This window comes from Alternaria ethzedia, assembly GCF_023757985.1.
Source record: "Alternaria ethzedia strain BMP 0044 chromosome Unknown scaffold_7, whole genome shotgun sequence".
Lineage (NCBI taxonomy): Eukaryota > Fungi > Ascomycota > Dothideomycetes > Pleosporales > Pleosporaceae > Alternaria > Alternaria ethzedia.
In genome coordinates, this window is record NW_026056200.1 from 373,963 (window position 1) to 397,262 (window position 23,300).

General features: G+C 52.2%; 6 protein-coding genes across 6 annotated transcripts; 3 read left to right on the plus strand and 3 right to left on the minus strand.

Annotated features, from left to right (window-relative positions):
* Window positions 1-724: 724 nt before the first annotated feature.
* On the minus strand, window positions 725-1,083 carry J4E87_003931 (uncharacterized protein; the record flags this gene model as incomplete). Its single annotated transcript, XM_049375555.1, has 2 exons — window positions 725-901; window positions 970-1,083. The coding sequence occupies 2 exons, from the start codon at window positions 1,081-1,083 to the stop codon at window positions 725-727; spliced, it is 291 nt and encodes a 96-aa protein (XP_049234540.1).
* A 2,052-nt stretch (window positions 1,084-3,135) lies between these two features.
* Window positions 3,136-3,467, plus strand: J4E87_003932 (uncharacterized protein; the record flags this gene model as incomplete). Its single annotated transcript, XM_049375556.1, has 2 exons — window positions 3,136-3,243; window positions 3,312-3,467. 2 exons carry the CDS (start codon window positions 3,136-3,138, stop codon window positions 3,465-3,467), a joined length of 264 nt encoding a protein of 87 aa, XP_049234541.1.
* A 3,975-nt stretch (window positions 3,468-7,442) lies between these two features.
* J4E87_003933 (uncharacterized protein) lies at window positions 7,443-8,081 on the plus strand (the record flags this gene model as incomplete). The annotated part of the gene is made up of 1 exon (XM_049375557.1): window positions 7,443-8,081. The coding sequence occupies one exon, from the start codon at window positions 7,443-7,445 to the stop codon at window positions 8,079-8,081; it is 639 nt and encodes a 212-aa protein (XP_049234542.1).
* Window positions 8,082-8,565: 484 nt separating this feature from the next.
* J4E87_003934 (uncharacterized protein) lies at window positions 8,566-10,338 on the plus strand (the record flags this gene model as incomplete). The annotated part of the gene is made up of 4 exons (XM_049375558.1): window positions 8,566-8,688; window positions 8,736-9,332; window positions 9,380-10,098; window positions 10,152-10,338. 4 exons carry the CDS (start codon window positions 8,566-8,568, stop codon window positions 10,336-10,338), a joined length of 1,626 nt encoding a protein of 541 aa, XP_049234543.1.
* Window positions 10,339-13,552: 3,214 nt separating this feature from the next.
* J4E87_003935 (uncharacterized protein) lies at window positions 13,553-14,605 on the minus strand (the record flags this gene model as incomplete). Its single annotated transcript, XM_049375559.1, has 2 exons — window positions 13,553-14,054; window positions 14,106-14,605. 2 exons carry the CDS (start codon window positions 14,603-14,605, stop codon window positions 13,553-13,555), a joined length of 1,002 nt encoding a protein of 333 aa, XP_049234544.1.
* Window positions 14,606-15,537: 932 nt separating this feature from the next.
* J4E87_003936 (uncharacterized protein) lies at window positions 15,538-16,550 on the minus strand (the record flags this gene model as incomplete). Its single annotated transcript, XM_049375560.1, has 3 exons — window positions 15,538-16,261; window positions 16,310-16,407; window positions 16,455-16,550. 3 exons carry the CDS (start codon window positions 16,548-16,550, stop codon window positions 15,538-15,540), a joined length of 918 nt encoding a protein of 305 aa, XP_049234545.1.
* Between the last annotated feature and the right edge of the window lie 6,750 nt (window positions 16,551-23,300).

The window sequence follows — 23,300 nt, forward strand, 5'->3', positions numbered from 1 at the left end:
CAAAGCCATGTAGCTGGGTAGTATACCATCTACCCGGTTATGGTACGGATGGAGCATTTCAGATTGCTGCGTGCCTTGCACTGTCCTGATCTGGGCCACGACATTAAGGTACTCATATACGAGAACTGCCTCAGTAGACTCTGACCTTACTTGGACGAAGCGGCGTCAAACAGAACTTCAGATGGACCTGCCTGAGCATGCGTTACTTCCTTCGGAAGTCACGACTACCTTAACAGCCACTACACATCTGCAGAAGGCTGCTACATTCCAGCGCGGCACCACAGCTGATCCTCTCATGGCACGGTTGGGGGAGCGCGTTCATCCTAGTCGATCCCCCAGCCTCAAGAGCCTCACCGCTGATCCCAAGCACCTCGGCGAAGCTTCTTCAAAGAAGATAGGCGGGTAGTTCTGTACAAAGGAGGATAACTCGGCTGTTAGAGTGGGGTGCGGGTACGCTAGTAACGGCTTAGTTCCCGAGGTCTTGCGGGGGTGCACCCTGCTTCTTTAATATATCTCATCACAATATGCACGTTCGACAGCAACTCTTGCGAGCACGATAATTGGTGGGCCGATTTAATATTGAGATTGTCGCCTCTTTACATATCGCACATCCTGCTTAACCCATTACAACAAACAGCTCTCCCCACGTGTCCACCACAGCCCCGTATTAGCCGTCCACCCATCAAAAGCCGCTGCCGACTCCGGAGATCGAGCTAACGACCATCTACTGCTTGTAGCAAGAGGTACGGAACTGAGCGTTCCAGCCACTGACAGTGCTGTACTTTCCACCAGCAGCGCAGGCGGTGCCGACTTCAAGAGGGTTGTTGGGGTTGGTGGCACCATCGGCGCGGTGGGCGTTGGTGCACCAGCGCTGGCAGTCGAGGTCACCAATCTTGGGGTCCTAAAGAGTATCTCAAATTAGCATCCAAGATGCATTTCATCTTTTGTCGTTCATGAAGGGTTGCTCACGGAGTAGACGCAGCAGTGCGAGCCATCACCGAAGAGGCACTGGCAGAACTGGGCGGCCTGAGCGCTGATGGCGCTGGCGATGATGATAGTGGCGAGGGAGAGAATGCGGACCATTTTGGCGTTTGTGAGAAGTCTCGAAGAGGTAGTAGAAGAGTGTGGAGTAGAGTGGATTTAGATTGAGTGTCTTGGTGCTGTCCAGAGAGGGTGGTGCTCTGATATTTAAGCTTGCTTAAGCTCTTGCTTATATCTACAGATAAATGAGTCGGCACTGATATTTGGCCGAGTGATGCTCTCATATCGCTCAAGATAGTGCACTAAAGTTAGCCCAGCCTCGTACGGTCGTTTTCGACCACCGGATATTCACGAGTGTCGGTGTGTTCTAGGGATATCTCCGTGTCAGCAATCGTGACATGCTGCGGCTACCGGCAAAAGGATTATGTGCAGGAAACTATTGCGTGTGAATTGCAAGGGAGAGGAACAAGCCAACGTAGACCAACGCAGGGGTCATGACTAATACGAGAGACCACTCAGGTCCACGCTTCCTTCTCGGCGGATATTTCCAAGATCACGAACTCACTAACCCAACTTCCAAGACTTGAATGGATCGATGGGGTCGATTTTGGAGCGGTATCTACGGTACCATCTCACCTACATGTTTGAGGGATCACGTACTAACGCAGGGGCGATAACGGATGGAGAAACCACGCTTCATTTTCGGTCGTTAATTCCAACATCACGAGCTCACTAGGCATGTGCTCCATCTACACGCTGCTGGAGTCCTCAACGAAGACACCACCGCAGATCTGGCCCTCATCAAGGTTGCTCTCCTGGAGACCAGCGGTGGCGACGTCGGAAGTACCCGTGAACTGGTGGGTTTCCTGGGGATGCACATCTGGAACTGAGGATATCATTCCGACTTGGCCAAAGTAGACTTTCCAAAGTTACTAGACATTGGGTTATATCTCGTGGCTGCAAGCGCTTTACTCGCAACTGTCTGATGGCAGTTTTGGTGGACTTCCTCTCATCCTCCCCTCGTGCTACTCATTATCTTGCTTCCATCTTCTAGAGTGCGGCATGGCTGCAGACTTCGTGGTAGTACATACCACAGTGAGCATACCGGCCCGGTCTGCACAGATAGTGACTGGCTTCGGGACATTCAGCGCGCATCTTTGGCCGTGTATTTCCCCCGTGCCGGTTTTGGTGATAGTCCACTAGTTGGCTGCTGACACAGTCCCCATAGTACTATCGAATGTACATGGTTTGGCCGTAGAGTGGAAATTTGGGTCCGAGGCGCTCATGGTCAACGGGATCCACAACAGGCAGTTCCAGTGAGGCTCTGCCACAACTCCAGAAACGTCTGGTAGTACTGACTCGTGACGGTCCGAATTCGGCAGTCGGCACTTTCCTGTAAGCACAGTAGACCACGTTTGGCAGGTTCTTCCAAATTCGGTCAACTGTTCGGTCATATTATATGCGCTGTTTAGAGCTGATCGGTGTACGTTGAAGGGTGACGTAGGAAGACAGGCGTGGGAACGTGTTATGTAAGATCGTTGCGGCTGTTCAAGCCCGTGTAGATCTTTTGCGCATCATCGTGATGGTGTGGTGGTGAGACTGTAGTTTTCTCTATTTGTACAGGTGCTTGATGCGATTGATTGCATTGCTGTGTATGTAAGGAGTGTGTGTCGTAGATGTCGTTCTATCTAGGTATCCAAACATCGTTTAGATCCCGTCTGCAGGTGCTCTCCGACTTCCGCACTGACCTCCGAACCTAAGGACCATTCGGCCCTACCTAGGTATCTAGGTATCGTTCCACTGACCTCAACATCACAATGGAATCGGCGCGACGACTTTTTTTCTACTCAGCTGACCACAATGTTTCATTGTGATAGACGAGGCCCTTGGAGTTGAGATACTTCCCATTCGAGACCATCCCCTTACGCATGGGTCTTATGAAATGCGGGCCTTGGCGGGAAGGTACCCAGGTGTGGTTGGTGGGTCGTCTCCGGGTCGTCTCTGTTGTGATAGACGAACATGATCTTGCCGTCTATATAAAGCAACAGTGATCTTCTCGATACCTAGCATACCGACACAGCATCTTCATTACCCACAAGTTTTACACACCTCTTCATCACACTCAACTACTCATTCACCTCGATCCACGACAAAATGGTCCGACTCTCCATCGCCGCGGTTATCTTCGCCGCCATCACTTCCGTCGCCGCTGATGGATGGTGCCAATGCCTCTACGCGGATGGCTCCCACTGCTGCGTTACTGTAAGCCAATGATAGCCCGAGTGGAATCAAACAGGAAATTCAAGCGACCGAATCTAACGATGTACTAGCAATACGGCATCAGGAAGGACTGCGTGGCCCGATGCATCGACAACGGAAACTCGGACAACAAGTGCAACGCTGGTGGCAAGTACTCGGACGTTAGCTCGTGGAACGCTTCGTGGCGCCGCTCCTGCACGGATTGGACCATTGGAAACGCGAAGTAGAGGGGGAGCTCGTCAGGATGCCCTTGCGCAGTTCTTAAGCAATCGTCTCTTTGTATTATGGCAGTCAATGTGACAATGTACCTTCTCTTAAGTTTCCTCAGTTCTCGAGATCCTAGGACCTCGATCGCTGGGAAGCTCCCATTCAATCTAAACCCTTTTCTGTAAATACGGTAATCGCCGCGTGTAATAATTGATATGACGGTGTGCCTTCTCATCGTGTGTGATTGATACGATGATGAACCTTTCCAAACGAAAACAAGCGTACTGTGGTAGACTCCGTGAGATTACTTGAACAGATCCAATGTGACCTATGCACGTCCCCCCGTGGGGTGCTTCGTAAATCCGCCGAAATATGATTATGACTCGTGTTATGCGGTCTCTTAGTCTGCTGGACTCTATAAAGATCGTGGTCTCTCTTCCACTCCTCAGCACCATCACACCACTCATCACATCTACCCACAACCCAACCCAACCCAACCCAACTGCATCCTACCCATCATCAACGCCCAACATGCGTCTTACTGTTGTTACCGTGCTCCTCGCCAGCGTAAGCAGCGTTGTTGCTTCGTACTGCCAGTGCCTTTACCCAGACGGCAGCCATTGCTGCGTTATCGTAAGTCGTCATGTATCACTTCACACTCAAGATTGACTTGCTCACCATCGTGATGTTTTCAGGACAACCTTGTCGATGATTGCCCGAGAATGTGCTTGAGGGCGTCCAAGGACAGCACGACTGCTGGACAGTGCAACGCCGACGGGAAATTCTCCAATGTCAGCTCATGGAACGCCCAGAGACGCAAGCAGTGTGGCAAGCCCTACATTTACTAGATTCGGAAATTCACTCGCACTATCGCCAAAGCTCCTGCGAAGTCGTTCTGGAGGATGGGACTTGGAGAGTCCTGTGGTGGAAACTGGTGGGAAGATCGCTTGGGGACGGTTCTTGAAACATGATGGGGCTGTGGATAGGGAGGCGGGTCGATCGTGGGTACCATTGCGGATGTAGCGAGTAACAGCGAAATAACACCTTGCCTATCTACCCACCCTTCCGTACCGTTCGGAAATCATACCAGAAGCTTATCATGCGTATATGAAAATCAGTTGACCGGAACTTTTCAGTGTGGTTAAGCTCGGGTTGTACAGGCGGCTTCATGGATGGCGGCTTACGGGTACCTGCGCTACTTGCTCAGCTGTTCAGTTGCGACACCCTCTCATATTTCCGTCCCGCTTCCGTGTATTACAAGTACCATACTCGTTTCGAAACTGCTGAAGATGTTGCTGCTTTGTGACAGACAGGCCGATGCCAGCCATGTGGACCCTGTCGTAGTTACATTCGTGAGAGGAAGCCTGAAAAGACAATTTTTGTTCAAGAAGCCGGAAGCCTCAACATCTCCCATCTTCAAGTCAATAACTTCATCGTTTCTAACATACTCAACCCCTCCAACACGCCAACCACATCCTACCATGTCCCCATCCATCGAGCTTACCACTACTCCTCGCCCCACTCCTTCTGTCACTTCAAAATCCACACCGAAAGCCCATCTCATCCTCATTGTAACCCCCCTCTACCTCGGCACCTTCCTCGTAGCCCTCGACACCATAATCCTCAACCCCATCCTGCTGACCATAACCAAAACCTTCCACGTCCTCGACCATCTCGCATGGTATGGAAGTGCGTATCTTCTCGCGCTCACAGCGCTGCAGCCCACATTGGGGAAACTGTATAAAGTGGGGGATGTCAAGATGTTGTATCTTGTCTCTGTGGGGGTGTTCGAAGGTACGTCGGATGCTTTCTTGCTCTATAATGAGTGTAGGGTGTACACTACGAGAAGCTGATGTAGCCATTAGTCGGCAGTGTACTCTGCGCGGTCGCGCCTTCCTCTGCAGTCTTCATTCTAGGGAGAGCGGTGGCGGGATGTGGAGCAGCGGGGTTGATGCAAGGTTCTTTTGCCGTGGTAACGAAGACTGTTCCTTTATCCCAGCGGCCCTTCTTCTTCGGGCTGTTTGTCAGTGCGTTTGGGGTTAGTATCGGGGTCGGGCCAGTGGTGGGAGGTTTGTTGGCTGATCGAGGACTATGGCGGTGGTGTTTCTGGATGTGAGTATGACCCAGATCGCTGAGTTTGTGCTTACGGGTTACAAGCAATCTGCCCTTGGGTGCCATGGTTTTAGGACTCGTTGCGGTGTTTTTGAGACTTGATAGAGAAAACCGAGCTGGGAAAGTGAAGACCTCCAGCCGCGGGCGTGATGTTGGACGCTTTTTCTTCAAGCTTGATCTAGGAGGGAGTCTCTTGCTGATCGCGTCCATGTGTTGTCTCTTCATGGCAATGCAATGGGGTGGCCATCGTCTTCCTTGGAGCTCTCCCATCATCATCGGCCTTTTCTCTGTCTCCGGGGTCTTGCTTGTGCTGTTCCTCTTGGCGGAGTGGAAGATGGGGGACGATGCATCTGTGCCGTTTGGAGTCCTCAAACAACGATCTATCGCTTTCGGGGTCGTGTATCTATTCTTCTTCTCGATGCCAAATTTCTCGGTATGTAATTGCTCCCCGCACACATCTTCCCGATAAGACTGACATGAAGATAGTACGGAGTATACGTACCCATGTTCTTCCAAACAGTAAAGGGATTCAGCGCGCAAAGGAGTGGCGTAGAGATTTTGTTCTTAACGTTGACGCAGATTTTGACTGTAGTAGTGGTTGGGGCCCTAGTTTCGAGATCGGGTTATTACGTGAGTTTCTGCAGAACGATCTCGCTGTTCTGGACTGAGTCTCGATAGACGCCATTCATCATCCTTGGGACTGGCCTGAGCGTAGTAAGTTCCACTTGGAAATTTTATCGCCATGATCACCTGACCATTCGAATGAAGGTCGGATCCGGGCTCATTACGTTACTCAACGTCAGCACCTATCATGGTGCGTGGGCGGCATACTTCATCATGTGCGGTGTTGGTACTGGCTGCGCGATCAATCTGCCGTACACAGCTGTATCGGCTGTCTTGAAGGAGGAAGACATGGTCACCGGGAATGGTAAGGCTTGTTTACGTCGTGTTATGTAAAATCTGACTTCCGCTCCAGCATTATTACAATTTGCCTTTCAACTTGGCGGTGCAGTCAGCCTCTGTATATCGCAAACCATATTCTTGGGTCGCTTGACAGTGGACATCAAGTCCAGCCTTCCGATTTCGCCGGTGCAAGGACTGAACAATAACGGAGCGAACAAGTTGGCGTATCAAAACGCCATTCGGGACGTTTTTCTCTTCTTGCTGGTGACGAGTGGGCTTGCCTTGGTTGCGTCCTTTGGGTTCGAGCACAAGAATGTCAAGAAAGTCGAAGAAGGACAGAAGATAGGCAGTGCACAACGCGCGGAGGTGGAGTGAATGCCTTGTTAAGCTTCTGCTGCCAAAGCGTATGTATGGGGAGCCGGACAAGAGGATGTTGAGCTATCGGTACAATGACGATAAGTAATGCAATTGCCTATTGAAGCATAGCTATGAGACTGGCGAAGCCGTATGGGCGCAGATCGTTGTGAGAAGACTCGATGATGCTTGGACGGTAGCAGGTATGATGCATGTGATTCTGATCACGAGGCACGCTTGCCGCGTCTAAACGCTTATGGAGCGGCGGAGTAATATAGTGGTCACGACGCGTGACGCGGTAGGGTAATGACCGGGGGTTAGCTTGGACAGCTCTGCCGAAGCCAGCCAGCCCCGCGACACCTCAAGCAGCAATCGAGCATCTCTCCCGACTCCAGCACGCCGCTCCGTCAGTCCACTCTGGCGTTGGTACACGGCCAAATCGCTTTCGCATATCAATTCACTACACAGCTTCCAAGTCGCACCGCCCAACGCCGCACCTGTCCACTTGGCTAGGCAGCCGTATCGTGGGACCGTACAAGTACTTCGAATACGAACGACGATATCTGCAAGCACCGACGAACGCACGCCTAACACCTAATCGACGAGCGGAAAAATAACTGCACAGTATGGCAGCCTTCTTCGAACAGCTATGGGAGTCCATCTTCATCGCGGGGCCGACACCCACCCTCCTTATCGCAACAAACGCCTCGTTCGCTGCGCTCCAGGTTCTTCTGTTCGTCATGCTCATCGCGACGTACAGCATACACTTCGTCATCCTCTCCCTTCTATGCGGAGGTCTCTGGTGGTCGATAAACTGGTTTGCGACGGAGCTCAAGGCTGCGCAGGCGAAGGAGGAGGAGGCAAAGCGTATCCGAGAAGCTAGAAGGGGCGGAAAAGAGAAGGGTGGTGCAGGCGACGACGGAGACGGCATGGACACAGGCGACGATACCGAGGTGGATACCGAGGTCGAGCAGACGCAAACGATAAAGCCCAAGTCGAGCCAGCCTCGTGCGCCCCGCCCCGAGACACAGAGCACCGTGTTTGTGGAGAGACCGGGTGGAAGTGAGACAGAGAACCCAACACAGGCTGCTGCTTCTGTTGGCAGTGGAGGTCCTACTACTGCGAGTACTACGGGGGCGGCGACGAGCCTTGCAGCACCGGTAGACGAAGCGCTGAAGAGAAGGAAGGGCATGGGTGAATCAACAGGTGATCTATCTACCGATAGCGAATGGGACAAGCTATCGGAGGACTCAGAGGACAAGTGAAGTCAAGCGCATCTTACTAGATACAATTCGTTATGTTGGATACTAGACGCGATTAGATTCTGTGGACCTGTACACCGATGTCATTACACGTGAACACGCGCGGCCGCCTCTGTTGCCCTGCATATCAGACATGGCTGCTATTCAAGTGCCGTTGCTAGTCCACCATAATCTCTCTTGGATCGTCGTCTGCCTTCATGCCCATCTTGTTCGCGATGCATGTGTCTGATGCCCAACCTCGTCAAGTCGAGCTGGTCGTGCTTGCCACGCGCCGCAGCAGGGCCCTGATTGCCCCGCCATGTATCCAGCATCCCCCACCCCCCATCACAGTGCCCTGACTTCCCCATGTCACTGATGAGGACGCGTAATCTCCAACCGCGCCGGTAGCGGTCCTGTTTGTCGCAAAGTTGTTGCCTTGAGGCCGTAGTTCGCGAATACCTAGGCATACCTCACCCGCCCCGCCGCTCCGCGACACACATCCTCCGCAATGGCGACCATCAACACCCCCGTGAGCCTGCCCGAGGTGACGGAGCAGGCCGGAAACTACACATACAATGCGCACATTCCCTTGGCAAATTGGCTGCGCACAGCCAGTACCATGCAGAAAGAGGTGTGTTTACTTGCCATGCCTGAGATGCGCATGCTCACTCCCGCCAGGCCCAAGTTTATGAAGCAGAGGGCAACGACGCGCAGACATACCTCCTCCTATACCGTCATGCCGACCTCGTCCTCCAGAAGCTACAGGGTCATCCTGACAGGAACAAGCCCGAGAACCGAAAAGCGCTCAATGCTGCAACAGCAGCCGTCAGTCGCGACCTGAAGAAGCTCGAGGAAATCGCGCCGCGCATCAAGAAGAGGCATGAAGAATACGAAGAGAGGAGGCGGAGACAGAAGGAAAGTCTGAGATCGTTGGAAGGGCAGGGCTTGGGTGCTCTTCCGCAGGAGCTGGACGGTTTGGCGATTCAAGATCGGGGGCCCAAGAGACGGTCGTTCGATTCGCGGCCCACGATCGATGCGCGCTCTCTGGAAAACCAGTCGCTTGCTGCGAGACTCGCGCAGAGAGAAGTGCGGAGGAGAGACACTGTCAGAAGAGGTGTGCGACAGCATGGCGTCTCGGAGGAGGAAGAGCATGCGCGCCGCAGTGGAGGCACCTGGGACAGCTGGCAGCAAGGGCCCGACGGAAACGATATCTCGAACCAACTGCAAGAAGTTGCCAGACTCCAGCAAAATGGCCACAGAGCATCATACTCTTCGGTAAGCTTCATGCGACAGTTATCTGGCTTCTTTACTGACAAGCCCAGCGTCCCACGTCTCAATCCGCTTCCCCATACCACTACCCTACCGTACCATACAAGACTGCCCAAGAAAGATGGTCAGACTCCCAGTCACGCGACACGGCACCTGCGCGACCTCCAAAAGAGCAGATATACAGGGCCTCTGGCACACCCGCAGCTCCACCGCCGTTGCCGCCCAAGTCTCCAGCTTCTACGTACGATGCGCGATACGATCATTCACGACCTCCTCCTGTCCCAGGCAAGATCTCGGAAAGCGCGCCACCTTTGCCAAGCAAGATACCCGATCAGAGGCCATTGACTCCCTCCACCGAGCTCGACGAATTCACATTCAAGCCTTCGGCCTTCCTGGAGAATGGCGATCCCCTCCGTCCCGTTTTCCTCCCCTCCCAACTACGCAATCAGTTCCTTGCCGTTGCTTCCTCCAATACACGTCTCAATCTTGAAACATGCGGCATGCTGGGTGGAATACTAAAATCCAACGCTCTCTTCATCACACGACTCATCATTCCCGAACAAACTAGCACGAGCGACACATGCGAAACATTGAACGAAGAAGAGTTGTTCGATTACTGTGACAAAGAAGAGTTAATGGTCCTCGGTTGGATTCACACTCATCCGACGCAGACCTGTTTTATGAGCAGCAGAGACCTGCACACCCATGTCGGATACCAGGTCATGATGCCAGAAAGCATCGCCATCGTTTGCGCTCCAACAAAGCAGCCTAGGTATGCCATCCAGCTTCCCCTTGATTTCGTTTGAGACACTGACAGTGATACAGCTGGGGTTGTTTCCGCCTTACTGACCCCCCAGGCAAGCAAGCCATTTTGAACTGCAGTCGACCTGGCATATTCCATCCTCACGACGTCGATAACATCTACACCGAAGCGCTCAAGCCAGGCCATGTGGTCGAGCTGACCGACGCACCCCTGGAAATCGTGGACATGAGGCCCAAGAAGAACTTTTAAGCCATCCTAATATTGTAAACATGATATGAGTGCACGAGCAATACCCATCATATGCAGGTCATCGACATGAAGGAACATGTCCATTGCATAGCGAGGAGTTTGGAGCATTTCAAGAGTACATACTGCTCACCGTGTTCTACGGAGTAGCTTACGGAGCATACAGTCGTGTATCTTTGTCGATCGATAAGTAAACGCACATATAGAGGTAGCTTAGGTGTGTCCTGTAGATATCACACATTCATCGATGCCGCCTCCTTTCCGGTCTGATGAGGCGCTGTATACCTCCTCCATTCCCTCCAAACGCTAGTGGCCTGAGCTGTAATCTTGGTATCGCGCGCAAGTCAAGTCATCGTCCGATTGTATAAGAACGAGTCGATGTCACTCTACATCGATCGCTGGTACTTTCGATCGCAAGTACGTCGATATACATGTATTGTGCTGATCCTCCCAGTATTCATAATTTATACAAAGAAGCAAGATGCAACAACGCACCGGCAAGTCCCGCTCGTTTTCCGATCAACACGAGAAAATGCAACGTAAAATTTCCCCAACCCACGTGGGAAAAGGAAAACCTGTTCACGCCTTACCAGCACTTCGGGAATGACCCCAATCTAAACCCACGCACGACCGAGCCCAACCCAACCACCTTTCTCCACTAACGCAATCCCCCATCGCGAACAACAAACATTTCCACGATCGTCGACGTCATCGTATACAATGTCAAACACACTCACTACACTTACCCCTTACAGCGGCTATACATCGGATAAGGAAACGTGCCGATACCCGAAAGCCCCCAACCGATAACACAGCAGCCCGAAACATTTCGGGAGATCGACAAATCGACAATTGGCATGTCTGTCTAGTCCATTCTGTTCGTTGTGCACATGTGCATATGCCATATTGCCGAATGCGGACCTGAGAGTGCAGGTGGTGCTTCGAAACCTGTTTCGCTACTGTGATCATGGTCAAAGTCAGGCAAGACACTCGATGCGAATGCCGTATCAGTGGCCCGTACGAGGCTAGTTAATTGTCACCACGACTATGGTGGTTTGGTAGCGTGGCCATTGTATTAGAAGCACTACGTGTGCGGATGGTCGGGTCTTAAGGCGTTCCATTGGTTTGGGGGATTCGGGTCGAGTGTGGGTTAGCCAAGGCAGGTTTCTTGTCCTTGTGTCGTTCTAGATTGGGGAACGTTGGGTCCGAAGTCGTGATTTCGGCTTGAGCCGAAGGATTTGCGGCTAAGGGGTTGTAGATGGGACTTGGTAAGAGTGACTGTGAGCCATGTCGTGCATGCAGGCGGGTACTGTGGGTATTTGATAAGCATATCCTTCCAGAATGTCACTCAGGCACTCAAATATACCTGGTTGGGGTTGGGATTGAAGCTCGTAGTCTACCACGAAGATCTGCGAAGATACGAACAGCCAGCCACTGTGATTTCAGTAATCACAGTAAAACACCAAGAGCAGTTCCTCGTGCCCGGCATTGAGATCGGCAAACCCCAGAGAGGGCGGAATATGCTTTCGGTATGTCTAAGCTAGCCGCATGGCTTTGCTTCTTCTACGTTGTACTGGGCTAGTCACCGGAGCTTAGATGTTTTAGCACATGTTGGGCGTGTATCGAAAAGGGAGAAAAGAAAAACTTCGCACCTTTGCCGTGATCGAGCAGAGAAAGTCTGTCGAGCCCGACATTAGGTGCCGCTGTCTGCTATCTGCTATCGTCGGCGGGATGATGACAATCGCTGGTAGGTATCGACGCGTACGTCTCACGATACCCACGCGGGTCTAGTCGGCGATGGAGTGCAAAAGTCAGCTGCATGCATCGAATCCAGTCGCCGTATCAGCAATGTGCCGACCACCGCAGTATCTTTAGAGGACAGCTCGTAATTGCCGAGGGATGTTTCGAGACATGTGGAAGTGAGGTGAGAGATCGACTGGATATGTTCGCGCAACCTCATGTCATCGTACGACTGGGGTGATGATTACCAGATTCGCGGTACCGAAAAAGGCTCGCGCGGCGGGGAAAGGGAGGCTGCACGGCTACACCACTTTGAGCGGTTCGGCCAAGCCCTTCTCCACATTTCTGATTGGTGGCTCATCGCACATACTGGCCCAGATTCTGTCAAGAGGCTCTCTTTGACCATGGGATTGATTGATGATCACCAGCAACGCTTTCGCCGTTGCCTACGTACGGTGTAGCAAGGCGATCGATTCGATTTTACGCTACTCCAATGACTATCCCCCAATACTAAACCCCGCAACTGCTGTGGTCCTCATCCGGGTGTGTAAGCGCACGCCGCATGCGCGTACAGATGAACACATGCTTACAACGTGGTTGAGACAAGATGCGGGAACGGTGGGGACCTGGTGGGATGCGGAGAACGCTCCAGAATATTCAACGGGATCGGCGACTGCAGTTTGACGTCAAAAGTCGCATACTTCAGATAACCGTCGTCCCGAATTCTGATGTGGAGACGCTGTGGTATTTGCGATCGTGGTATGTTCAGTGACCGCCGTTGTGCTTTGAAGAGTAAAATTCGCATCGAGGTATTACCTGCAGCCACAGTGCACTACCCGATAGAGTTTGCTTCCCATGCTTTGCTTTAACACGTTCTAGCGATACGGGAAAGGACCAAGTGCCATGTTACTTGGGCGTATTCCATTGCACTGTCTGCTCCACACTTTGTGGCGTGCGTATAGCCCTAGTCTCCTTCGAGAATATGAGGTTTGGATAACCTTTCTCGCTGGGGTAAAGGAACACGGATAAGCGGCAGAAGAGCCTTTATCTCTCACCGGACCTGGAGCTAGATGTTAGGCGGCCGCGCAAGCAACGTTGTGTGACGTCGTGCTGTGGGCCAGTGGCTGGAGGTCTGGACAACTCGATCTTCGGACGTTCCCGTCCGAGTCATGGTTACTAGAGGTGATTGATGAAAACAGTGGAGTGTTGAAGACTGATTGCTAAATTAGAATTGACGCAGACGTACAGATGATGCGTGGGTTGACGTTGAGGCTTTGGTGACTTTACAGATAGGTGCAGTGACGGACTGGAGGAGCGAGTGTCAAATGACTTCAGCGTGCATGCATAATGTGGACTTCGTGAGAGACGTTGATGTATTTCATTTGTAGGAGTCGACTGCTGAGTCAACGTCTTCAACTTGGTGCTAGTTCTTATCCAATGTTGGAGACGGATTCCATCGAGATAATGCAATGAAGATCTACGCGTGCCAGCCACGGTAGACGATCTTAGTGCCGTACTTCTCACCCTTCTTGAGAACCATCATAGACTTGTATTCCGGAACGTTGACGGCGTTTACGTAGCGGCTGGGTTCGACGCAGAAGCCAGCGCGGGCGCCTCTGGCGGGAAGGTCACCAACGGCGGGTACATCGATGTATTTACCAGTGTAGAATTGGAAGGCCGGTTCCGTCGAGTGTATTTCGAGGTGGATCTTGGTATCTGGGTGGTAGAAAGACGCAAGCTTCTGCAGGGGCGAAGAGCGAGTGTCGATGGGAATGCTGCTGGGGTCTGTGTTGGCCACAAAGCAGTCGTCAATATCGGGCTCTTTCTCGCCCAGGGTGAAGGTCTTCTTGGCGCTGACACCGGGGTATTCCTCGATGGGTCCAGTGGGAATACCTCCGTCATCCACGACTTGGTACTTGTTTGTGATGAGGTTGACTTCAGTTCCGGTGATGGTAGGTCCTCCAGACAAGTTGAAGTAGCTATATGCACTCTCAGTAAGACGTCAATGAAAAGGATGATAGACAACTAACCTGTGGTTGGTCATGTTGATTGCGGTCTCTTCGACTTCATCACCGATCAGTTCAGCCTCGTATTCGATGTATAGGACCTCCTGTTGAGCGCCATCGAGTTCCTCCTTCGCTTGGATATACCACACGCGCACCTCTACAGTACCGGGGTAGCCTTCCTCGCCATCCTTGCTGACGTATTTGAACAATGTAGCCTCTTTTCCATTACGGTCAACTGTAGTTGGCCCTTCGAATTCTCGCTTTCCCCAGCCAAGGTCGCCGCCGTGGAGAGAGTTGGGGCCGTTGTTGACCGCTAGTTGGTACGACTTTCCATTCAGGTCGTTGATCTTCGCTTTGGATACGCGGTTGGCGATGCGGCCAATAGTCTCACCAAAGAATGGGGCATTGTGCTGCTTGTACAGCTCCGCAGTAGGGAAACCCTGGACGATGTTCTTTCCGTTTACAACGAACTTTTGGATGATAGCGCCCAGTGGCAGAAAGGTGAAAGCCTTGGTCGAAGACATAATGCGATCGTCAACGTGACTGCTCTAGTTTTGTGATAGGCTCGCAGATGCGATATTTGGTACGTCTGACCTGCGTCGATCTAATTAGTTGTGTTGTTCAAACGCTATAACGGGTGCCACTATTGCTGCACTTTGGTGAGGTCTGATGTGGTGTGATGAGGGGTAATGCGTGAGAGCGGGGCAGCTACAGGAGGGCACTCACCTCAGCGAGTGGTAGCTTGCGTTCAGTGTTTTGTTTGTTTTGGAACAGGTGACCGATTTTCCTCGATGGCCGCTTGGATGTTTGAGCTTTTGACTGCGAGAGATGAGTGCGCGCGATTGACCTTACATAGAGTACGTATGCGGTGATTGATTAGCCTAATGAGGATGTGGAGCACTCTTGGACATCCTTTCTGCCGTCGTCACCACGTGAAGTACGGCTGAAGTGTCGCTCGCGAGTACCAAACGACCCGTCGGACGGCATGCCGTATGCGGTCATGGTTCGCCTGTGCCCATGGAGCTGTGGCAGTGCGGATGAATGTGATGGGGGCGTGGGGCGAAGGCTGCAATTAGTAATCGAGGGGCAGGGCGCGCACACTGGATTCCGCGAGCATTGAGAACAACATCTTCGACTATGATACAGTTGAGATTTACAGTAACGCCACCATTTCGATCGCCTTGCCGGTCGGTACTACCGACCTGAGGCCCTATTCGAATTTGCCGATCCGCGGAGCGTTGTCGCAACTATGCTTTGCGCAATATTTCACGTCATCGTGAACCGTCGAACTTTCGACACAGAAGATAAGGAAAAGTCGCCAGAAAACCACCAAATGCCGGCCGATTAACGCCGATTGCCATGACCGAAACGAACGCCGTATAGGATTGGAAAGGATCCCAGAACGCTTGAACGCTAAACGAAGAGACGGAGAGAAGCGGAGTTAAGTCCGGACCAATTATGCGCCGACTGGATTTTGTATGAAACTGCTGAAATCCAGGTCGCTGTGGATGTTCCAGTCTGGCATCATCGGATCGCTTTGGCTCATTGATAGGGGATCTACCATCATGTTCTGGTCGTATGCGCTGAAGTTGTCAAATCCATACATGGGCTTGCTGAAGTCTACGGGATCGTCCATCATAATGGAGTCGTTCATCCATGGCGCCCGTGAGAGAGTGGAAGGATCCATAGCGCTGTTGTTCATGTATGGTGCTGGTGCCATTTGTGGTTCTTGCTTGATTGGCGGCGACACTACCTGGGACTGTCGAGGGAATGGGCTGTTCATCGGCGGTGTTGGCGGCGCGTTGTGGCGCGCAAACGGACTGTCAAAAGCGAAAGATTTGGTCGTCGGTGTACCGTTATACGATGAGTTTGGCGAAACGTGGCCATGTTCAGAGTCTGAGCTAACGGATGCCCGTCGTCGGGTGTATGGGGCGCCTCCTTCAACTAGTTTTTGTTGCATGCGGCTGCAATCTTCTTCGAAACCCTCATAGTGGCTCTTGTCGTCTCCAGGTGATTGCAAAAGATCGAGACGTTCCAGGATGTCGTGTGTCAAAGGATGGCCGCCTGAGGATTCTTGCAACGGCTGTCCTGGCCAACTCTCGCCTCGTTGCAGGCGACTGTACAGTTCCCTAAGACCGGCTACCAATTGGGTTTGTTGCTGTTCGAGCATCTCAACATATCTACAACAGTCAGATCGAAACTTATTGCGAGGGTGCATGGTAACATACCCTTTCGGGTACACTTTGTCTTGCGACTTCTTCCTCTCGCCAAATACGCAGATGGCGTTGTCGGCTTTGCATCGAGTGCAAGGGCTTGATCCGTCGCACTGCACTGGTTAGAAAGGCATACAGACACAAAAGAGGTCGTACATACCTTTGACTTCTTCAATCGGCATCGGTCGCATGCCTTGCATACTCGCTTCCTAATGTTGTCTTGGGCTTCCATCGAGTCTGACCTATGAGGTGACATGTCGATTGGTATGGTACAAAGTGGAGCAAAGGTGTGTTGGTGAGAATGGTGTGGCTGAGTTGGACTTCAAGTCAATGTGGTAGTGGTCGATGAGATATGTGGTCGACCGAGTGGAGTATCTAAGGGTACTTTTATCGAGAGGTGGAAGTGGAAATTAAGGCCTAAATAAGGTCGTAGCCCTCTGTGGGTAGCAAAGCATTATATCTTTTCACGTCAGCGAACAGTCAAGGCGGACGTTCGGCGTTAACCTTGTGCCCTGGGTGCAAAAGCCCTGTAATGGAACTGTAATTATGAAATACGCCGGCGCTGGGCAGCTAAGCACCCCTGTCTCCTTACACATCATCAATCGGCGCACGTACGTTGGATTACATTAGTCGATGTGCAGGGATTCTTGGCCTGTTGCAGGGCGCCAACCTTACAAGGACTGGGCTCAGTTGGCGGACGACACGAGAAAGCGAGGGCGCGGAGTCGGCCAACCAGCGGACCGTGACCGTGGCCCACGAAACTTGCTATGGAAGAAAATCCGCACCTGTGGTGGCAGCAGAACAGGTGACGTGAATTCGGCGAATACGCGGGCGTAAAGTACGCTCGAAAATCTCTCCAGATCGCTGTTCGCTGTCCTCGGCTACCGGCAACACGACATCCACGACCAAAAACATGCGGACAAACACGCTGCCCGAGTTGCGACTCCCAGTCATTGGATGCTTTCCAGAAGTCGTCATCAAGGTCGACCATGTGGCTCACCATGTGCGCGGTCTGCAATCAGTCCACCGGTCATCATTATGCTTTATCACTAATTGTGTTATTTCGACCGCTCGTCGACAAAGTATCATGTACAGACTCAGGCCTCGGCCGAAGAAAAGCACGACGGGCTGACTGAGCGATCCTCCTCGTGCTTGCTGAAAATTCGCTCTTTCGGACGTTAGAAAATCGCTCGCGGAACGTCGCAAGTGACCCGTCCGAGCTGAAAGAGGACTGGAGCGCGAGATAAGCTGTACGATGGTGCGGGTTTCGCGTACGAACTCACGCAAAGTACCGTCAATGCCTGACCAGCAGCAGTTGATTGATCGGTGGACAGGCAAAGCACAGCTGTGCACGCATTCCTTCTTCAGGAGCTGCATGCTGTTAATGGATACCGTCGCTTGTCAATGTAAGCGCAGCTACTCTCAGCGGTTTGCATCGTTTAGAGTTGCTGACCGCGTCTTGTCCAGTCACGAACATGAGAATGCCCAATGCAGGATTTCTTTTGTTGATCCTGGTTAGCCACTTCGTTCCTGAGTCTTGGGTAGGCACGATCACCCATGCCTCAGCCACCGCGTACATCGGCCCCGGTTGTTCACTCATCCATACTCATCTATACTCATCTGCGACTTTGGTAGCCCTTTGCACTCAAGCACCGCTGCATGTGCCATTGGCAAGGCATACAACTACATTGGTTTGGGAGATTTGATGTTGGAAGACCCACACAAAGCGTCGTCAGGTTGGGGGGCTGAGGTCATTTTCGTACATTGTTGCGAACGCCGTATTCATCACAAGTTCGACACGCCTATACGACGCCTACGCTGACAAGACCTGCCATGTCTTGGCGGACGTGATCCTGGGGCGCTCATACAGTTCACGCGCTGCGAATGTCACCGCCCGCAAACGTGTAAGCGCCTTCATCACACCTGCATGCGTGGAACTATGCGCAAGAAACATGAGCTATAATTGCGTTCAACGGTTCTCACGAGGTTCGCCCCTTGAATTCAGGGAACCCGCTGACGCTTGAACGTGTATATACGCCTCAGCACCCACGCTGTCCTCCCGGAGCCCATAGCTCGTTAGCGGTAACGGCACGTCTACTGTCCATCTCAATAGTGAGCGGCTTCGGCGAGTTATCTCGCCTTGCTGAATGGCTTACGAACTGACCAGTGCGGAGTTGGCAAGAGCGATCATGTAAGCCCATGATCTTGTTTGTAAATTCGGCGGTTCTCGAACACCTCAGGGTTCTTGTCGATCAACCCCGCTGTCATTAGGCCTTTGCTCTAATGGAAGCTTCCTAGCTTTCTACAAGTTACAGAGAGCGTCACTCAGGAACGAGCGTGTGCCAGAGCTGTATCATTACAGGAATGAAAGTAATCAGGTCCAAAGTTCAGCAGCTGTACGGCCTTCTTTCTGAGGTCAAATACAGCGGTCTTCCTTGTCGCGTTGGGCGAAGAGCACCTATCCTGCCCAACCCCATCTTGGTAAAGTTTCATGGTTGTTGTGGGAATCGCGATGCACATCTCCCCATTATCGCTACCTGCGAAATGATGGTCCGTTATCTTCACACCGTCAGGAGTCTGCGTGCGCTTACATGGGCCACGCATGAATTCCAGTGAGACCATCCGCACTCCGTCGATGATGATTGGCAAGATCGACAGGCTCTGGCTTACATAACTTGATGAGATGGCCCTATTCATATTGGTCACGACAGGGGTATAGCATCAAGACCTCGTCGACCCAGCCTGCGTCCTATAAGCGGCCTTACTCAAGGCCAAGCCCGACAATAGCACCTGCACTGCCAGCCAGCAAGGCATTGTCAATCGCAGGTCTTCGAACGCGCCGCTGATCTATGCAGAACCCAGATAATGCCAGCCGTGTTGAGTTTATTCATTGCACGTTTCAACACCAAGTCGATCACACGATCGTGCCAAAAGGAGCCAAGAGGCAGATGCGTCTTGGATGGGTGGAGCGCACATGTCGAGTCACTAGCCACATGCGCCAGCCACAACGCGCGACCTCAGGCCTCGCTTGTTTTGACGGATCGCACATGAGCCGGGTGCCGAGTGGCCAACGGTCTCACGAAGGAACAGTACTCTGATGGGCGCACAACGATCCGTTTTTACCGAGCGACCACTGCAAATTGTAAACTCGTGGCAACCCTCACTAATTCACGGAGACAGATTACTGGTCGGGCCATACTGGGTCGGGAGACCAAGACTTCCGCCCAGGTGTCGGTAGGTCAGCCTGAACTCCGCCTCATGATCTCCACAAATCGCTTCCTAAACAACGAGGACTAATGATCACGGGAACCCTACCTGGTCCCGGCGCCATATAGGGGCCTCATTTCGATTCGAGATCTAAGTGTAGAATACTTGCGCATCGAGCCACATGCCGCGCATCCTGGGCATCTCAGACTTCCAAGCCTCGAAGCAACGTGTACCTCGTAATGAGGAGTCTTCTGGCGCCAAGGTTTAGCTGGCGGTGTCCATTCTCCGCTACTGTGGTAGGGACGAAAATACGCGGCACCCATCATGCTCGGCAATGCAGTGGCTTCCGGCTTGGAACATCCGAAGCCGAGTCAAACGGTCGTTGTGAACACCGCGCGACCGAGCCTGGCCCTGAAAGCTCTTCGCGGCTAGGGTCCCAGGTCCCTCGTCTTCGCGCTCGCTATCCAACGCGAAATGATGTCAATGAACCTGAAAACACAACTTCATTCACATGGCTAGCTCGCTGCAGCTTCTCAGTCATCGATAAGCCGATTTTCGCGATGAAATGTGGCTGACGAAAAATCGGCCGGTCTTCCTGTGCGGGCAAGCCGCACGTCGCAGCCGAGTTGAGCCTCATAGACGGGAATAGCAGTGAGGCGAATCACCAAGGTCGTTCCGTTCCCACTTGGTCCCGCTGGAAAATTCAAGGCTGAAAGCTTCGACGCTTGTGTACTACTACGGTCTGCCCACCCACGTCACATCGCAGACAGCCACGTTGTTGAGGTCTCGAACAACGGATGCTCACTAAGGAACAGTGCTTTGTGGATCTCTGAAGAGCCTGAGGAGGAAGGTTGACGCGAAAGCCGTACACCACCAAATACCAAGCTGAAGCACTATTGACTAAACCTTCGCCTGCTGGTCAGGCTTTGAGATACTAATCATGTTCAGACGGTGCTCAGACACTTCTCATGGCACGGCGCATCTCAACGCACTGGACGGCATCAACATACCGACATCATAGCATGCATCACCCATGAGACAGCATTGCGAATTGCTGCAGCTATCACGTCTCGGCAATATCCGCAACGCGAAGGACCTGGTGATCAATGATCGACCCGTTAACAGCATATCCACTGCTGGATGGGGAACCCCAGCTCCAAGCGCCAGCACACTGGTTTCGCCGAGAGCAAAATGCATCCCCACTTGGACCATGACAGCGAGGGTCGAGACTTGTTTCATGAGTGCGCGTCTGCGTGTCAGCCACCGGCGATAAGTTTTGAGCATCAATTATGACGTTCTTGTGCAACCTTTTAGTCTAGAGTACCGCCATTTCTCCCTTATCAGATTGACTATCACGTAAGCTGTTCTCGCAGAGGCTGTCGGTAGACCTGCCGTGGTAGGCCACAAAGTAGTCACGAAGTAGTCACGATCTGAGAGACCAGCGGGTCCAAAGATGGAGATTTCTTTCGATACCAGAATTTGCGATCGTACGAACGTTGTTCGAAATAACTTGCTTTCGGCTTTTCGTACAGGAGCAATCGGCCCTTCCGACGCATTGATATCACTGACCACGATGACCGTCCGCGATCGACGTCCGGGACGGGACAACTGATGTCCTTACGTCCGCAATGTTTCCTTCGAAATACCTTTGGATGCCCGCGGTTTCGCATCAAAGCTGCGATCACTCAATCAACTTTGTCTTGTTTCGAAACCATTACTGTGCTGGACAGGTCGGGAGTAATGGTGGATGGTGTGCTGATGCGATTATGCTCACGCGATCGCCAAAACCTGTAGGTCCTCCAGCCTGCCTGGTCAGAAAGAGCTATTGATTGGGAATGGCATGTGGGGTCAAGATACTTCATCTGGGACACGTGCGTCCTCACATGAGAGAGGGATGTGACTCGACTATCTTATGCTGGTAACATTATGACCGCGGGATATTGTAACTCCTCAATCACCCCCTCTGGTCGCAGCAGACCCGCACAATCATTGTCGCCAGCATACAGCAGGCTGTAGAGCGACAAGCTACTTGCAATTTATTGCCTTGGACAGCCAAGAGATTGCCTTGCAAACAATCTCTATACGACCGCCATACGACGGCTACACAGTCGGCTGATCGGCACCCATGTGGTACCCCAGTCCCAACACAAGATATGCGCGAAAGAGGCGAACAAGAACGGCTGAACAACCTCGCTTAGAGAATTCCCCAGCGATATACAGCTTTCGAGTGTATCACATCGCCTCGTATGCATTCGTTACACCAGGCGGCAAGTGGAATTTCTGCACAAGCAGGATTTTCGACGACGTCACCGTGTTCTCAAGACAGACCGAAAACGGGCTCGGTTACAGCCGCACTTGGTGTTTTTGGGCAATGACAGCAAGGCTACATTACCCCATTCGTACCCATGTTCGTCCTTCTCAGCGTTGCGAAGCCAAGCAAGAGGTGCCCCGCATTGCTCTAAACTCTGAATCGGACACCTTGGCCACAGCGAATCAACGCTCAGTAGGATGGTAAAACGGGTATCGTGGAACATCGGCGTGCGGATGCGGCTGAGTTTTGAAGCTTGCGTCCGTGGAGTCGAATTCCTTGATACCGCGCATTTACAAGGATAGATGGAGAACGGGCGACTCGTTAAGATGTCGATCAGTGGCACAGTCCGATACGTATCGGCCTTGTACCTGATAATTCGGCACGTCATCTCGTCAAGATTTACAGACAGTATGGCAAACCATTCCAATGATCGATCTGTAGCTTTTCTGGCGCACCACATGCCCAGACATCACCTTTTCGCAGGGGTCGATCATCATTTGCGGTTACCATCACCGCACTCGAGTAATGCGCAATATTACCATCTCCTGCTGATCTGTAACGAACCTCGGGATCTTCGCATCAACAGTACTCGTCAGTCGGCGACGTGCACCGGCGAGGCAATTACAATTGTTTATGCGTCGCATCGCATTTTCAACAAAACGTCACAGATGAACAAATGAGCTCACCGCTACGGAGACCTCTTCCCCCACCAGTAAAGGGAGCAGAACAGTACGTTCGACTGTGCCGAGGAAAATTGCATGATCTCGGACGAAAGTTCCGCCCAACTAATATACCTCCAGTTCACCTCAACAACCTTGGGTCCAGCAAAACGGAGCCAAAAGTTTGTTTTGTTGCTGAAGTAAGATGCAAGGCAGATAGGCAACGTGAATGGCGCATATCCGTCGCGTTATCGCGTCATTCACGCCGATCGGGGCATTGCAGACGTTGAGCAACGGCGATGGATTTTGCTTCGGGGCCATAATGCGAGGGCAACTATGCAGTAGGCACTGATCAGATTCTCATTACACCGCCCGACCAATAGTCAAAGAACGGAGAGCAGGAAGATGATTCCGTCATACGTCGAGTGCTTTTTCAATTTGACCGTTTCCACAAGTTTGTCACTTGCTCGAAAGATACAACACCGCAATCCGATTAGCGACACTAACCACCATCGCAATGCTATATCGGAACAAAGCCTCTAAGCATATAGCTTCCCAAACAATCATATCAAGCTCCTCTTTCCTGATCTCCACCTCTACCCAAGAAAGGGAAAAAGAAATGGCCAAGGCATGCTCAAGTAAGCTTACACCGATGATGTACCTCCCACCCGCAGAACAACAAACAATCGTCCAACCTAGACTCACGATAAGCGAAGACCGATGACAAGTCTCGGGTCCAGGCCCCCTCACTCTTGCAAAAAAGGCTCCGGTGGTGTGGCTTGATGATACCGTCCCAAGGTGCGACATTTTGTTTCAAGTCAAAGCAGCT